Below are 16,124 nucleotides of genomic sequence, written 5' to 3' on the forward strand. Positions count from 1 at the left end.
TCCCTTTCAATAGCGACGCCTTCAAACTACGTCACGAAGGAAATTGACCAGGAATAAACAAGAATAACCAGATGCGAATCCCCCCGTGAAGGTCAAGCGAAATCCGCACGCTGTCCATTGTTTTGAAGCCGGTCGGCGCACTTCTCGAAATGGGTTCCGCGCGAGATCTGTGAGAGTATAACTTTTTCGCAAGCACGTGCTGTGGGAAAGTTGAAAAACCCTTGCCGGAAACGACATGTTAAGGGGTGCCATTTCTTCTTATATTTTGGCGCACACTCGTTACCTCCGCTTTTACTCACCCCCTGTCTCCGCGTCGGCGAATTATTGAATACGAGTTGTGCCGCGCTGAGTAGACACCACGGAGTAGTGGTAAGGACGCCGTTGCTTAGACTACACTGCCAGTTGTGTCCTGACAGCGTAAAAAAGCGGTGCCATTTCTGCCAAACTTCCCAACACGCGGAGGACTATCGGGCCCTCCTCTAAGCTTTCCGTGACAGCCGAGATATGACCCTGGTGACATTCGGAGACTTGGTGTGCTGTATAGGTAAACTATAAAAATAAAATCTATCCTCCGTAGAAGGCACGGTTTAATTCCGTAACGAAAATGTAATTAACAATGATGACTGCGAGTAAAATAATTCCTTGGAACAGAGAGCAGTCAAAGAGGAAAAGAAAATACAGGTGCGGTTTGTTCTGAGGCCATGCAAAGCCGCGCAGATGAATATATAACGAAAATGGGCAGCCTTCCGAATGCCCCCACCCCATTCAGTTAGATGCCTCCCAGAAACGGCACACGCTTGTGGGAGCCATCGGTGAGCCCTTGGAACAGTTGAAGGCGTCTGCAAACTGCGGCATGTGCCTCAGCGGGACGTTGCAGCGGAACTTGGCGGTGGACGTCGCTTCCAGGAGGTTCACTTGCGGCCCGCTCTTGTCGCACAGCTGGTAACAGAAGGCCACGAAGAAGAGCTGCTCCTCGTTCAGCCAATCCAGGCCCTGGAGCTGCTGTCCGGAGGCGCCAGAGACGAAGGCCCGGTAGGCCGGGAACAGGCCCATGAAGTCGCGAAGAGCGGCCCACGTGTCAAGCCGGTCTTCGGTGGACGCCGCCATTGGTTTGCGGTAGGCGTCCTTGATACACTCCTGTGCATTGTGGGTCGAGGCAAGGCAGTCACATTCCTCAATCAACATCATCACGTGACGCGTAACTGTCCGTAACCTGATGCGAGCTTCAAGCATTGAGGGCAGGGGACGCCCGAAGTGTCCTTTCAAAGCGGTGCTTTATGCGGCTACGGTTCTGTGCATTTAGATGGCATTTTTTTTTAATTTTTATTTCTTGGCAAAAACCAAGGGGAGGCTGAGACTAAAGGCGAACGTGTCCTGACAGAGGTCTCAGCCACCCGATTTACAACGTGCATAACAATACGTCTGTTCACAAAATAGCCGTTTACGTGCACACTTCACTGCAAATATCGCCGATAGACGATAGTCCTCTACCGCCCCTGCCCCGTGAATGCCTTTCTTCTCTGCCCCTACTTCTTCTCGATGCTTCCCCTCCCGTATCAACCCTCACACGGTAAACACGGAGGACGTTAGCTCAAGTCGATTGAATTTCCCTTGATTTCACTTCATGAGCGCCATGTATTGGAATCTTTTATTACTGCTGAACTTGGACTGTCGCCACGACGTCTAAGCTCGAGTGGGCGCTTTTCTGTATTTTTGGGTGGAAACATGTCTTTCAACACCTTTCTTTATGTGCTAACGCAAAACTCAAGCACACATTTTTTAAACTGAAAGTACACTACACTCATGTAATAATGTTACGCCGCAATATTGTCACGTAGCCAAGGATGTCCCAGATTTTCTGAACAAAAGTTTATTGGAACGAAGTTGTGCTCCTTTGTGAACTCAGAATACGCGAAAGCGACGAATGAGCCCTCAACAAAATGACATGTACGGGCAAGTGTCGCCGAATCGAATGTCGCAGCTTTTGCCATGCGCGCATTTATCTTTCGGTGTGAATCCTTTGAAGAGCATGGAATCGGATCTAGAATATCGGTGATCAAAGGCGAACGTTATATTCTCGTGACGACAGGCGATACACTCTTAATATAAAATTATATAGCCTACGCGGCACACAAAAGAGACAGAAACGCGTACCATTACTTTTAACTAGATAAAACAGCTGGACTTGGCCAGGCGCTGGCAACAAAATACATGAATAAACACATCAGAGGGTATATATAGTTCGGGGCATTACCATGCCCCTCCCCCTCCAGGAGTGGATCGAACTGATGCTACAATTAAAACGGTTGTCAACACATAAAGAGCCCGTCATATTTCGTAGTAGGGCTTCAGGCGAACCACCTGGACGAGTTGGGGCCGCGCGTGTCGTAGTGAGGCAAACTTGTAGATAAGGCGACCAACAGGTCGCTAAATTTCGTAGGTTCCGAAATGCAATCGCAGGAGCTTCTTTCTGAGTCCGCGTTGACAAATGAGTTTCCAAACACACAAGTTTTCATGTGTGATACTCGGCGTCTCGATGTCGGATGTTATAGCGTACGGCATCGACCAGCTACGGGTTTGTTGTACGAACTCAAGCCAGCTGACAAGCCTCCTCCGCACGTTGTAGGTCTGATTTAAGTCGGCGTGGAAGTCATTGTCTCCTTCGTGCAGCAGAATGGCGTAGACCATCATAGTCGGCCGTCTTCCGTAAGCAAGATGGAACTGTGTCATCTGTGCAGTTCCCTGCATAGCTGTTTTGTGCGCGAACATGAGATAACGAAGGGCTTCGCCTCCCGTGTTGTGTTCAACGTCAACATACGTTGGTAGCATGTCCGGGATTGTCTTGTTCAGGCGTTCCTTTAACTCGTTCGTTTCGGGGTGGTATGACGCCGTTCTTCGGTGATCCGTGTTGCTGTAGCGTAAGCTTCCTTACACCGCAGTAAAGACCGTTCGGCGGTACGTGATTACGACTTCAGAGCCTCTATCCCGCATAACAATTTGGTGAATGAGAACTCTTCGGCTTTTTGTACAGTCCACTTCGTTAAAGCGACGGTCTGGGCGTAGCGCGTCATGTCGTCTGTCGCTACGACAATCCACTTGTTCTCAGATCTCGTGACACAAGGAAGCGGCCCAGCAGGTCTATTCCCATCTTTCGGAAGGGACTTGATTCGACGGCGATAAACTGCAGAATTCGGACAGGTCTCGTTGGCAGCGTTTCTCGTCTTGATTTTTTTTTCAATAGTCCATGCTGTGTCGAGATGTCCGCGAGAAGGGTTGTCGTGGCACGCTTGCAAAATTTTGCCACGAACGTCTACGGGGATGACATAAATAATTTGTGCCGTAGCGGATTTGAAGTTTTAGGGGCGAAGCTCGGCGTCGCCTATCGTCGTCGTCCTAATCGTCGTCTGATGTAGTCACGGTACTAAAACATCGGGACACTCGTTTACGCTTCGTGCTGGAGCTCTTCGTAACGCGTTCTATGAAAAACACCGGACACTCGTTTACGCCTCGCGCTAGATAGCTTCGTGCTTCAAAAACGAGAGACGAGAATAGTGCAGCAAAGGGTACGAGAATGGTACAGCAAAATGGTACGCAGTTCGCAAAAGGTAGCATTTCTCTAGTGTCCAGATGTCTGTATGTGGTCTCTACATTTTGTTTCCACCCTGCGAACCAATCCTGGCGGTATCTTCGCCCTACGACCACTTCATTTCGTGAGGTAGCGGTTACCCAGGAGGTGTTGTGAACGTGCTCATCAGCCCGGGCGTAGTAGTCTGAAACGGACGCTCAGCTGCGTCAAAACAGGCCCAAAACAACCGCCGCTGACGCAGACGACAAAGCCGACGGATTGGGTTCCGCCATCGCGCCCGCCTGGCTGATCGTTTCCACGCGGCGAAGGCTGGTTAGCAGCGCCCATTCGCCCCGCCATCCACACTGTGCTTCGCGAGTGAGGGACATTAAGGTCCCATCGCAGAGAGCGAAGTCTGCGCTGCTCCGTGGTAAAAGACTATGTTCGCCGCTAACCAAAACCACGTGACATTTTCCAGGGATGTTAAAACCCCATTTGCAACCACATGCTCTCTGCTTCCCTTCCGTGGCTAATCTGAACCGCGTGACATTTGCGCGGGAGGTTCAAACGTTATTTGCAACGACACGCTGGCCGCCGGCGGAGACGCGCTGCGCGATACCAGCAGAGTAGCGCGCGCCGCACAGTGTTCGCTGACCGCGCAATCACCCCCTTAGACGCAGCTGATATGCGCCGGGACCGAGGAGACTGCAGCTCGCGGTGAGCATTCGTTGTGAGCACTCATTGCGCAGAACATCAATGCGCAATGAGTGCTCACAGCGTTCTTGTAATTGAGAATACGAGGAGGCTTGATAGCTGCGACAACAAATGAAATAATACGCCTTCAAAAAAGCACTACAAAAAGATTTCTGTAGTCTTCGGTCAAAACGCTGCGCGGCCTGGTGCCGGCATTCCAAGAAGTCTAACAGTAAAAAAAGGTTTCAGTGGATGATGCGCGAGCAGTAGAACGCGGTAAAATTGAAATGGGTTAAGTGAACCTCCACTGTGTTTGTAGTTGGAGGAGCGCGATGGAAGGGTGAGAGGTGGATGGGAAAGAGAAGAAAGTCATTTACGTGGCAGGCGGGGCAGAAGACTGTGGATACGGTAAGCACGAAGTTAGCGCTTATGGAGGTTACGTCTTTCTGAGGTTGCCTCCTTTTGTACCCTACACCAAGCCATGTATTGAGCAAGTCTTCTTTTTGATAGCATCACGTCGAATAAAAAATGTTGCAGTTCCGCTAAAGGCGCAAATGAAGCGAACAGAGCACAGAAATAGATATATTTGAGAAATACCACGAAATTCTGTTATCTTAAGCTCACATATACACGTTGTGTTCTCCAGCCCCCACAAAATGGCTACTAACCCACTGCACGCATCGAAATTGCAGCCTTGCCACGGTAGGATCTTCCCTCGATTGAAGAGACCCTAGAATAAAATGTTTGTACGCAATGAAGCGTGGGCAAGTGACGTAATGACCGGAATGTCATGTCACCTAGGGGTAACTAAACCACGAAACGTGGACGTTCACGTTCGACTCTCAGTGGCTGCTAGCTGCATGCGCGTCCGGTTGGAAGCGGGGCTCACCAGTCGCTTGGTGGCCTCGTCGTGCACTTCCTCCTTCCGGAAGTATAGCTGCAGCAGGCCCACGAACGCGCTGGACACGGCGGAGCCGTGAGCCCCGTAGTTGATTCCGGGGAGGCCGTGGGAGCCGAAGAACGGGGTCATCAGTAGCGCGGCCGGAACCGAGAGTGAGTGCTCGTCCGAGCTGAACGCCAGCTGGGTGCTAATTGGGTGGACCAGGGGCTCTTGCATATTCGGCTCGCCCAGCTGGCACGACCTGACCGTGGACGCGGCAAGGGCCCAGGCCTGGAGAGCGTTGTCGGCAGACACGGGCTCCGTGAAGTTCCTCAGAGAGTCTGCGGGCCAACAAGTAGAAGTATGGCTTCGACTACTTCCTCGGACTGAGGGGTCCCTCAGCCCGCGCTATATTTTCTTTTTCAAAGCGGAGGCAGTACAATCAACTGTGTCGGCATGTATGCCACGTCGATGCCACGCCGAGCTTTCCGACTGACCCGTGCGGCACTCCCCTAGTTGGCAGTCACGGGTGGACGTGGAATAGCAGCGGATACAAGCGTGGTCCATTAAAAAATACCTAGTCCCGATAATAAAGTTATACCAATTTTCTCGAAAACGCCAAACAAATAATCAAGATAATGTAAAAAACAGGCGAAGCAGTGGCGACATCCTGGAGAGGTCTCTATGGCCTCACAAGATATCACCATTCTGCTATTGGGGACCATCCAACAAAGCCATTCCTAAGAACCATGACTGGCGATAGAATTGGGCCTCTTTTCCGCTGCGAACGCTCAGTTATTACGCCGACAACTATGATTTTGTGCTGGCCTCTAGGGCACTCTGTAGCCCGAAATTTTAAAGTTTAAAGTTCCCTCCCTTTAAGCCTTCTCTGTATTTAAACTGGAATACAGCTAAATCAGTTACGTAAGGCTGATTCTTTTAGACTGAGCAATGTTGTGTTTTTTTACTGATGGCTCCTTTACGGCTTAGCATGTATAAAATTCAAATTTTATCGGTTTTGCGGGCCGAAACTACGCATGGCATGTATGAGGCGCGCTGTCGTGGAGGGCTCCGAAGGAATTTAGACCCCTTGAACATCATTAGTGGGCGTCGAAATCTCGACACACGGGCGTTTTCCCTTTTCGCCTCCAGAGACGCAGCCACCGATCAAACCCACGCAGCTGCGACGGTGGAGGAAGGGATATTTCCTTTGGTGCTTGATTTCTTAAGCCTCCAAAATGTTGCAGCAAGGGTGTCGTTGTAATACCCCACCCCCATTCCCCTGTCTTACGCCAGTCTGCCTTTAATAAAGGTGTTTAACATTGGCGTCACCAATGTTAGATGGTGACGTCTCATTCAAGTGCATTGCGAATGTTCTGACTGTCGATATCGTCCTGATTGGTGCGCTCCAGGACACGCCGTGGTGAAGTGAATAGAAGGGTGCACCCGAACAAGTTTATTTATTCCGGCACACCCGAGAGCGCCCGCCCTGCTCACTGAGACTCAAACCATGCAGCATACATGCTTAAATTCCTTTCGTCATCCTGCTTTACACAAATGCTTGCCCCGACTCGAAGCCAACGCAAGAGTCGTGACCATCGGCCACGCACCAAGAGTCGTAAAAGCGTTCTAACAAGCGTTCTAAGCAGCCCATCCGCATTAAGAGAATGACGTCTACACTCGTGGCTACTACACTTAATCGCCCAGTCGCTCACCGGGCTCGTTGTACGCCGGGTAGCCAATGAGCTGGACGTTATCGCCAAGCTGCCGCCGGATGCGCAGCTTCTGCCCGGCCGTCAGCCAGCTGGTGGTGTCGACGAAGAAGAGCAACGAGCGCATGATGGCCTTGGACATGGCGGCCGCCTCGCGCGTCGCGCGCCCTTTCGGCGGCACCACAGTGTCCAGGTAGCGCCGCGTGAGGCTGTAGTGCATCAGCCGCTCCAGCAGGGGGAAGCAGTAGTAGTGCCGCAGGGACTCGGGCTGCACCAGCGACGCGTCGGCCATGGGAGCCGCCCGACGCAGAAAAGTCCAACTTACGTACCTGCAACAACGCCAGAACAAAGAGCCAGGCGGAAGAATCATTGCTGCACGTTCACGCCACCTGCCCCCCCCCCCCCCCCCCCCCACCTTAAGATCTCGCATGCGTTACTATTGCGTGCACTTATTTGCCCGAAAACTGGAGAGGTATCAGACCGAATCCAACGCACCCTATGTTACCGCAGTTTTTTGAATACCTTTGTAAGTTGCGCTTAAGCCTAAACATCGGCGAAGACACTATGTAACACGCCTAGACCGAACGAATAAATCTGGCAGCATGCAGAGAATTGTCTAGTATTGCAGAGCATTCGTACGCCGCTTGCCTACACTGTTAGGCGCTTTAGGAATTTGGTATGAGTACGCAGATACGGGGAGTCATTTCATTATTTGTGTGTTATATTTCTTTTCGCCAAAGATGTAAATTTACACATTGATAGCGATCAAGTGATTGTACTTCGCCAATTATCTATGTTACCGCTGACGCAAGACGTAGTGCATGGTTGGTCGTTATCCTTAATTTCTATTTCTTTTCGTATTTCGTATGCCTAGAAAGTCAACGTCTCTCTACTCATTAATATGAAGGGGCGGCATTGCGCTGTCCCCTCATCCAGCAAAGGCAGGGAAGCAATCCCGACGTACGCGCGTGCCGGCGGGATTGCTTGCGTGTGTGTTGCAAAATCTTCCGCAAGAGAAACAAAGGAGGAATGCCGTTGTGTCTTTATTATAGTGTTATTTAGATGTTCAGCTGTGGTAACTGTATAGTTTATGACCTGGTGTATGACCGTGGTTATAAGGTGGCGCAGACTGAGGAGAGTTGGTAAAAAAGGTTTGAATTGACAATAAAGAAACCGCGAAAGTTAAGCTTTCATATGTTTGTAAATAAATATCGATTATCAATTCTGATTTACATTTTGCAAAACGAGCACAGATTGTTTCCTCTGTTGCGGAACCGTTACAGCATTGGAGAGATAACACAGCTTTTCGTTAGCGGGATAATGAGTAATATACTGTTGCACGTTTCAGTCGTTCTGTGACAGCAGCAGAACCATTTCCGTACCCCTAAAGGATCCTTATGACGGATACGCACGAGTTTAGTTGAGTTTACTTATGTTATCGTGTAACGGCGAAAATATGCGATGTGGCTTCCAGCGTGTTTGATCCGCAACCATCCGCAACCACATACAAAAGAATCCTCGCTATAACGAAGTTCGTTTTGTTCCGATTATCCCTTTATCAAAAATGATCCTCGGACACAACCGAACCTATGTGTGCTGGCCCCACATGCTTTCTTCGCTCAGATAACCTCATCCAAGAAGGTTCATTGCCAGAGCAAAGATTTCCTTGTAAAATAAAATAGTGCCACACGTGTTGTTTCACATTCTTTGCTTGTTCGCAAACAATCTGAGGCTGCAGACGGCACAGAGTGCTCACCTGTTAAGCTGTAACGTACTAAACTTGGCGAATATCTCATCGAGAAGCTTTATGACGTCGTCGGACGCCACTATAATACAGTCATCTTCTTCAAACTGCACAGCCAAGGCCTTGCCGAGGTAAAGGAACACGTCGGCCACCGACACCTTCCCTGCAAAGGGTCCACCGTGCCTTAGCACGAATTCTTTTTTCCTGGGCAACCACTGCAGGCCACGGATCGAAGTCGTCACGAACGAGTCCACGTTGACGATGTCTGAACGATTGCCTCTGAAACATTTTTCCCTGTGGCAATGGCCAGTTCTTTTCTGACGTACTCGATGCTGGAGAACAGCTTCTCGATGTAGGGTGCATACGAATTGAAGTCGATCTTCTCGAAGACGAACACGTTCTTTCCACGGAAGGAACCGGGATGTCCTCAACGAACGTGGAAGAGCGTATCGACGCCGTAGCGAACGTTGAAGTGCACTACCTGTCTCAGTGGATGTTCGCCCGGGTCTTCGTCGAAGGTCACGCCCTCCATTCGCAGAATTTCTCTCAGCGCTTCTACGTCCCATCGCGGCGTTAGGCAGGCCTTGTACAGCGCCAACACCTTCGCTTCAGAGGCGTTCGAGGCCAGGGCGTGCGGCAGAACACTAAGCACATTTCGCATGAGGCCGATGATCCTTTTTCGGTGTTCGGACTTGACGCTCAACTCCTGGGGCCGTGCGAGAATCCAGCGCTTGCAGACGAAGTTGTAGAAGTCCGAGCAGGGATAGTCGTCGTATGAGATAGAGCTCTGAAACATGCTGGAAAACTGCTGGCAGCTGGTAGAGTCGCAGAAATTGGACGGTGCAAACGAATTCGTCCAGCCACCACCGTCGGCAGACACACGTGTGGTCCTCTCTTCTTCCGCCTGTACCAGGGCACCGGCCTTGTTTCGGTAGGACACCTCGAGCACGTGCCACAGGCCGTACATGACGATCGACAGGACCGCGCCGGCAACCAGCGACAGTATCATGCCCCGCTTGACCCTGCCCTGCGAGAAGTGAGAGGGTGAGGCTGAAGTTTATCATTTGCAGCTGGCTGGCTGCGCGCGATTAGTACGTATAATCGCCGTCAGTTCGACTTAGTGAACTTTTTGGTTTAAAAGCTGGTAGCGCAGTTTTCAACGTGCAGGTCGCGCTAACTTGGCGCAGGCGATGAAGTGACTTCAAGCTCACTGCAAGAGCATTGAAGGCGTTTGCAGATGTCAGCCGTCTCCGAAGCATCGGATAATTCTCGCGCCGAGAATTCTCGCACCGAGTGCCCGGAGCACGATGCACTTGAAACCACAACGGGCTCCCAGTTTTCTCAGTTAATTAAACGTCTTTTTTTAAATCCTTAAACCCCACTTTCTTCCACTCAATATGAGCCACGACCAAGCTTACACAGATTAAAAGGGCCATGCAGACAATATGCAAGTTTGGTTCATTCAAACGATTGCCTCGTTAGAAAAACACTGGTGCAACTTTAAACACAACCGTCACTCAAACCAGCTATATAATGCGAAAAAAGAGAATGGTCATGCGACCCACTATAGCTAATTTTTCCCGCAGTAGAACCTATGACGTATTTGGGGAGCTGTGCGATTGGCTGCGGCCGGCAAAATCGAACGAAAATTAAGCAGGGGTTATCAGCTTGCAGAACGAACTTTTTTCACTTAAATTTAAATGCATATTATTTTTATAGCAATACTACAGCTTATGGTAAACTATAAAAGTTACAAATGCACACATAAACATACTGCTGGCTTTATGCCGTATGTGCGTACTGTGTATAATATGCCGGTTGTAGCTGCACAGCCGTCCCCCGCATTGAGCTTACACTGGTCAAGTCGCATAAGCGACATAGTATTCTGTGACATTGTCGAGCATACCCAATGTTTTACGAAACGAGTACTGTCAACTGTAACAAAAATTTTCCAGCCACAAAGGCGGTCAAAGACAAGCGAGGGTGGGCCGCGGTTCCGTGTGGTATGGTGGCGCCACGTATACTCGGGGACAACTTAAGACCGACAACAGTAGTTGCTACTGCACCTCATCACTGCAGCCGGCAGTTTCTCCACGCGCCGCAAACCGTACCTTACTGCGGGCATTTTGAACGAGACGCGAGTCTTTTTTGTAATTTCTCGCACTTATTCTGCTTTGAAATTCTTGCAGCGACTCTAAAAAGACCACATAGTTGCAAAAAAGAAGACGATGTTACGCATTAAGCGCAATCTCGTTTCAAAATGCACGTTGACATCCTCGTTCACATCGGGTTCGTCACTTCGACGGAGTGCTACAAATATTGCCGGTAAGTTGTTCCTGAGTATAGGAAGACTGCCAGCAAATAAGGCGTTCCACAGTTTGCCGCAGCTGTAGTCCGGATACTGTACTTCCCTGGGTACGACATCGCAGAAGTCACGAAATACACGATTCAGCTGGAGATTCATGACTCATAAGTATGGTTTGAATTGTTCAATTTCGCGGTGAATCGTTCGGTGCCAGGAAAGCGCCGGGGCTATAAAAAACACCCAACCTTTCGAATAAAAAAAAACTTGTATTTTGTCTGCACGGCCCTTGAACTAGTCCGGGAAATGTTATTTATAGATGCCCAATTATTCTTTCTGTCTTGCACGTAAGTAAGCATTCTTTCGACCTCTCCCATTAGTAGATGCGTATGTATATTGTAAATCGTGCATTAGAAGAGCTTGTAACAGGAATTTTAAAGACATTACTCGCGTTTGTTGGCGTCTTGACGCCGTGTCCAACGACTCCCTACACTATATACTATTGTTGGACCTCCTTCCTTTTAGCTGTAGCAAACGACGCGGCACCATCATCAGTCTCATCAGCACCGACGGAGCGGTGACATGGCCTCGCGCTTTAACAGCGCCACCTCCATTAAAGCCCTCATTCTAACATGACGTGTGGTTTTCTCTCTCCAACGACGGCTTTGCAGCCGAGGAATATCGGGGTTCATCACAGTTATATGCAACACATCGAGCGTTTCGAAAATTTAAACAGTGTTTATGAGCACGGCGTTTAGAAACAAATTTACGAGCCTCTAAAAATGGCGTGTAGAAGATTAATAAATACCCTGACTGCCATAAACAACTGTGTTTCAATGTGTAAGACACTGCTTTATGGGCCCTTCGTTTGGCAACTAGTACATCACCTAAAGTTACGGAATGACAAAGGCTACGTCTAATCTCACGGCAGCCGTGAGAATTACCTCCGGGAATATCTCACGGCAGTGTTCATAAAAGCTAGCTGGCCTACAATTTGCTGAATAATATTACGTTGCAATGTAACGAAACACAACATACTCTCACCGAACCTAGCAGAACGTAACCGAACACGTCATAAGCTAACCAAATCCAGCCGAACTGCAACAAACCTAATCAAACCCAGCCCAACGACATTCCTTATACCTCTCAACTCATACTAAACGTAATTGAACCCATTCTAGAAGCCCTGTGCGTTAATCTCTTGATATAGTTAAAACCAGAGTAATAAAGAAGTATTAACAAAATCACGATGACCCAAAAAACTGAAAGTTAAAAAAATCGCAGCAATGACGGACTGGAACATGAGCCTTCTCGTTTAAAACCCCTACTATACCACACGCCGCAGGGGGAGCGCTGTGACAGGGCTTTTTGAAGAATACTTATCCCATAGAATCTCCGCATAGCGGGCTTAGCCAATGAGAGACGACTGCCGTTATAAATTTCTGAAGGTAATTCTCAAGGTTGCCGAGACAATAGACACTACCAATGAAAAACGGCAGCGGTGTGATAGTTTCACCCTTAAACACAGTCAACATTGCAACATTGCATGCGGGCTGTATTTTTTTTGGCGCGCCCACGCTATTTGAGCACACCACACCTGCCCGTAGTGCTGCCCAGTTTCCATACCTAGAAAAACTTACATATCAAAGCATGCCCTGAAAACTGCAGCGGTCACAAAATTTACGTCATTTCTGAACGATGCAGGGTTGGGTGGTATCTGACATGGTATAATGTATTACGTAGGACCGAGTTGGCGTGGGTCGATAACCATAACCCAAATCGCTTCAAATGAAGCGTAGGGAAGGAGACGCCAATGTGCCTGCATGCTTGGAGATGGTGGTTCGGTGCACTCAACCAAGGAACTAATGCGAAGAAATTAGCTGAAGCAAATGCATATCGTCACTGCAACCCAAACCAATTTATCAGGAACGACTTTGGTGCAGTAACACCGAGCAGCTAGCCGCTTCCTCCCCCTCTTTCCGTAGATTTCTCCCAATTGCCACAGACCTTATTTATACCAGAACGTACAGCACAGTCTCTGACGAGAATCCGTGCACAATTGATATTAGGAGAGAGTGGGAGGAAGAGAGAGAGGGAGAGAGATGACGTCCTCACCTCCACGTTCCTGTGTTCATCTGATTCCTCCCCAGCGAGTTGGCTGATGACGGTGCGCCCAAGGCGCTGCAAGGACCAGCGGCGGTGAGCCGTGTCCAGGGCATGTTGGCCGCCTCCACTGGAATCGTTGGGAGTTCCAGGCTTCGAGCGACTGTCGCTGACCCCTGCATCCATCTTCCCTTCGCCTGCTTCTTCTTCTTCTTGTTCTTCTTCCTCCTTGCCGCCAAATGCGCACGTGTACCGAGCAATTGGATGCCCTTATTGATAAACATACGATGATGGGAAAAGAACGGATGAAGCAAAAAAGAACTTAATTTGCTAACAAAAAGAGCACACAGAATTGACAAAGAGCAAAAATTGGCGCAGATCGCACTAGGGGCGCATGGTTGCAAAGCTGGGGGTCGGCCTAGCTTCTTCCCACACTGACACCGGCAGCCAAAAGAGATGGACCAGCCGGACCCCAGCAGGGCAAAGCCATTTTAGAAGGCACTGCAAACCAAAGACCACTAAATTAAGTACAGTGATTTATTCAGTAGCAGTCGTCGTCATCCTTTCGGCGTCGTCTTCCGACGGCGCAGCTGCGAAGGGCAAATCCTCTTGTAGCGCGTCCTCGCCTTGGTGGACCTCCACTCCTTCGTCAGCCGGTCCGGTGGCCTTATCTACGTGTGGGCTGTGGAAGGATGAGCCATGCCGCACCGCGGTTGCTGCACGACGACGACGACGAAGGCGGACCTCCTCATGTGGCGCGCAGCCCACACGCAAGCCTGCACGACGCCGGGTGGTCGTCGCGATGCACGCGCTCGCTGTTCTCGTTATTTTTTTTTTTTTTTTACAGAAGGCGGGCACGACCTTCGAGCAGTTGCGGCAGCCGGTTCGCGGCACGCGGTCACGTGCGCTTCGGGTTTTCTGTTTCCGCTGGACAGATTTGTGTCAGCCTGAACAGCTCGCCTGTTAAAATAAATGCTCTTCAGGTGGACATGCGATTGGCGCATGTCCACTTGAATATATATTACAAAGGAGGATCAGTTATGTCTGGAAACAAAGAGGGGGGAGGACTGACGCCGTAAGCGAATGATCCGAAGATGCGAATGATCCGGATTGTGTTGAAGTTCCCGTGCCCATACTAAGCCAGGTGATGGACGCTGTCGACCTTCTGAGGCGGTTTACTGAGGCACACGACGGCGTTGAGGACGCTTTAACTTCACTGGCCAGCTACGAGAAGTGCGTGCTCACGCTGCTTAGGGCGCGCAGGCGAAAAACACAAGGTTTTTCTCGAGGCAATAAATTTGTCGTTCTCGTGATTTTATGAAGTTCCCGACTTAACGAAAAATTTTTAAGGGTCCCGGTGTCTTCGTTAAATTGAGGTTCATCCTTGGTATGACTCCACCATCTCCTCCGACTTCCCCCCCTCACGCATCGAGTATAACCGCCCGGACTGCCACGTCCCTGCCACCAGTGCCCACCTCGTCCTCGTGTGCCCTCAACACCCTGCTCCTGTCTATTCTTCAACCCCGAGAAGTTGGAATGCTGTTCGGACCTGCAAAAGCAATGCAGTATCATCGAACGAGCAACACGATCAGCGGTAGCACGCCATACTGAGGAGGCCAGGCACCGTTTTCTTTTGAAGACAATAGTCTTTCTGGGGCTACTTAATCCTGAAACTTTTGGTCTGCTTTTCAGAGAAAGTTTATTGTACAATACACACAAAGCCTTACACTACAAACACAGGACACAGAAGACTGATGTAAAATTCCTACACGTAGAGGGGACTTAATATTCCGGACCACGCCAGAGCGTCTCAATAGCCACCGATGCCCCCTCTGGAAGCCCGGCGCCTGCTGTGGAGACCGGCGCGGCGCGCATGCGCGTCCTTTTTTACTCCATCGCAGGCAGATTTTCTCGCTTCCTGCCGCGGTGTTGTGATGGTCACTGAGGCACCGCACAGCGTCACCTTTAGCATTCCCTTCATCCACATGCATAGATTCTGAGTAAGTATAGTAGAGAAGAAACTGCGCCTGGGGATCCACATCGTCGTGGGGAATTATGGGAAGACCCCCGCTTTTGACTTAGGCCTGACATGACAATTAGATTATTAAGCGGTTTTTGGTATTTGCTTTTTTTCGCTATGCATTTACACGCCTACGAGCTACGAGGAAGCCGAAATCCTCCCTGTTTTGTGGTAGCCGTGTTCGGTGAACAGCAGGCAGTGCGTGATCGTACCTGAGGTTGGTCATGCCGCAGTCGAAGGACGTATGACTGAGCGCCTAATATGCCGCCGCGAATTTTGTAGCTGACGAAAAAAAGAAACAAAACGTACTTCAACGAAGCCAAGATACGACAGACACGGGCGCCTGCGGACGTCCATATCTTGTATTCGCCCCCGACTGCTTAACGCCACGTTTACTTTTTTCTTCAAGTACGAACCAACTCGCTCAGCAAAAAGTTGTGTTCAACTGTAGCTGACAATCGGTTGACCGGTTCGCCACGAAGGCGACGTTTTCACCGGCATGCTCAAAAACATTTCGGGGCTCGTCAAACAACTTATTATTAGAAATAATGGTAAACTTAATAAAAGAATAGTCTCTAAAAAGTTTTCTACTAAATATTATCATTGTCGTTAACTCCCAGCTTGGTCTCCACTTTAGTAAGCACAACCGTCCCGGCAAAAATACGCTTTACTTCCTTTATCCTTAGTTTTTAAACAGCCTATTTTATTTTCCACTTGCATATTTGCACACTATTCCTCTCGTCTTTGTAGGACTTTGTTTATATCTGCGGTCACCAGAACGTTTCAATCCAAGCCAATGGTAAAACTAGGGCGAGCGCATGATGTTATGGCGGCCCATAGCGATACAGACGGCCTTGATGTGCGCCGCATAGACGCTAGCGCCAGATTCCCCACAAGTGTACACTGTAAAAAAATTCTCTAGTTTACGGAACAACACGGAGGTAATGTATTGCTGACCACTTTCCGTGATTTCGAAAACAGGCAGGCAGTAACACGGACTCTGTGATCGTATTAGGGACCCTATCTCGGGCCTTCTGGAATAGTGCCGCTGTACTGTAACATCACCCGTGGGGGCATTGATCTTGTCTTGCTTCGGCTCATCTCT

General features: G+C 49.6%; 1 protein-coding gene across 1 annotated transcript; it reads right to left on the minus strand.

The window, feature by feature from the left end:
- Positions 1-765: 765 nt before the first annotated feature.
- LOC144167995 (membrane metallo-endopeptidase-like 1) lies at positions 766-13,185 on the minus strand. The gene is made up of 7 exons (XM_077697097.1): positions 13,012-13,185; positions 9,076-9,621; positions 8,872-8,994; positions 8,607-8,809; positions 6,854-7,179; positions 5,148-5,479; positions 766-1,137 (listed from the first exon to the last, which is right to left on the minus strand). The coding sequence occupies exons 1-7, from the start codon at positions 13,183-13,185 to the stop codon at positions 766-768; spliced, it is 2,076 nt and encodes a 691-aa protein (XP_077553223.1).
- Between the last annotated feature and the right edge of the window lie 2,939 nt (positions 13,186-16,124).

The sequence above is a fragment of the Haemaphysalis longicornis genome, unplaced genomic scaffold (genome assembly GCF_048455015.1).
Source record: "Haemaphysalis longicornis isolate Haplotype H1 unplaced genomic scaffold, Haemaphysalis longicornis Haplotype H1 scaffold_2, whole genome shotgun sequence".
Lineage (NCBI taxonomy): Eukaryota > Metazoa > Arthropoda > Arachnida > Ixodida > Ixodidae > Haemaphysalis > Haemaphysalis longicornis.

What these genes read in the sequence shown, in the direction of transcription:
- LOC144167995 (XM_077697097.1), bottom strand. Translation starts at nt 13,185, where the DNA reads ATGGATGCAGGGGTCAGCGACAGTCGCTCGAAGCCTGGAACTCCCAAC. An exon ending in ATGAACACAGGAACGTGGAG is followed by an intron (nt 9,622 to 13,011) that starts GTGAGGACGTCA and finishes CACTTCTCGCAG; the next exon opens with GGCAGGGTCAAGCGGGGCAT. An exon ending in CCCGGCGTACAACGAGCCCG is followed by an intron (nt 5,480 to 6,853) that starts GTGAGCGACTGG and finishes GTTGGCCCGCAG; the next exon opens with ACTCTCTGAGGAACTTCACG.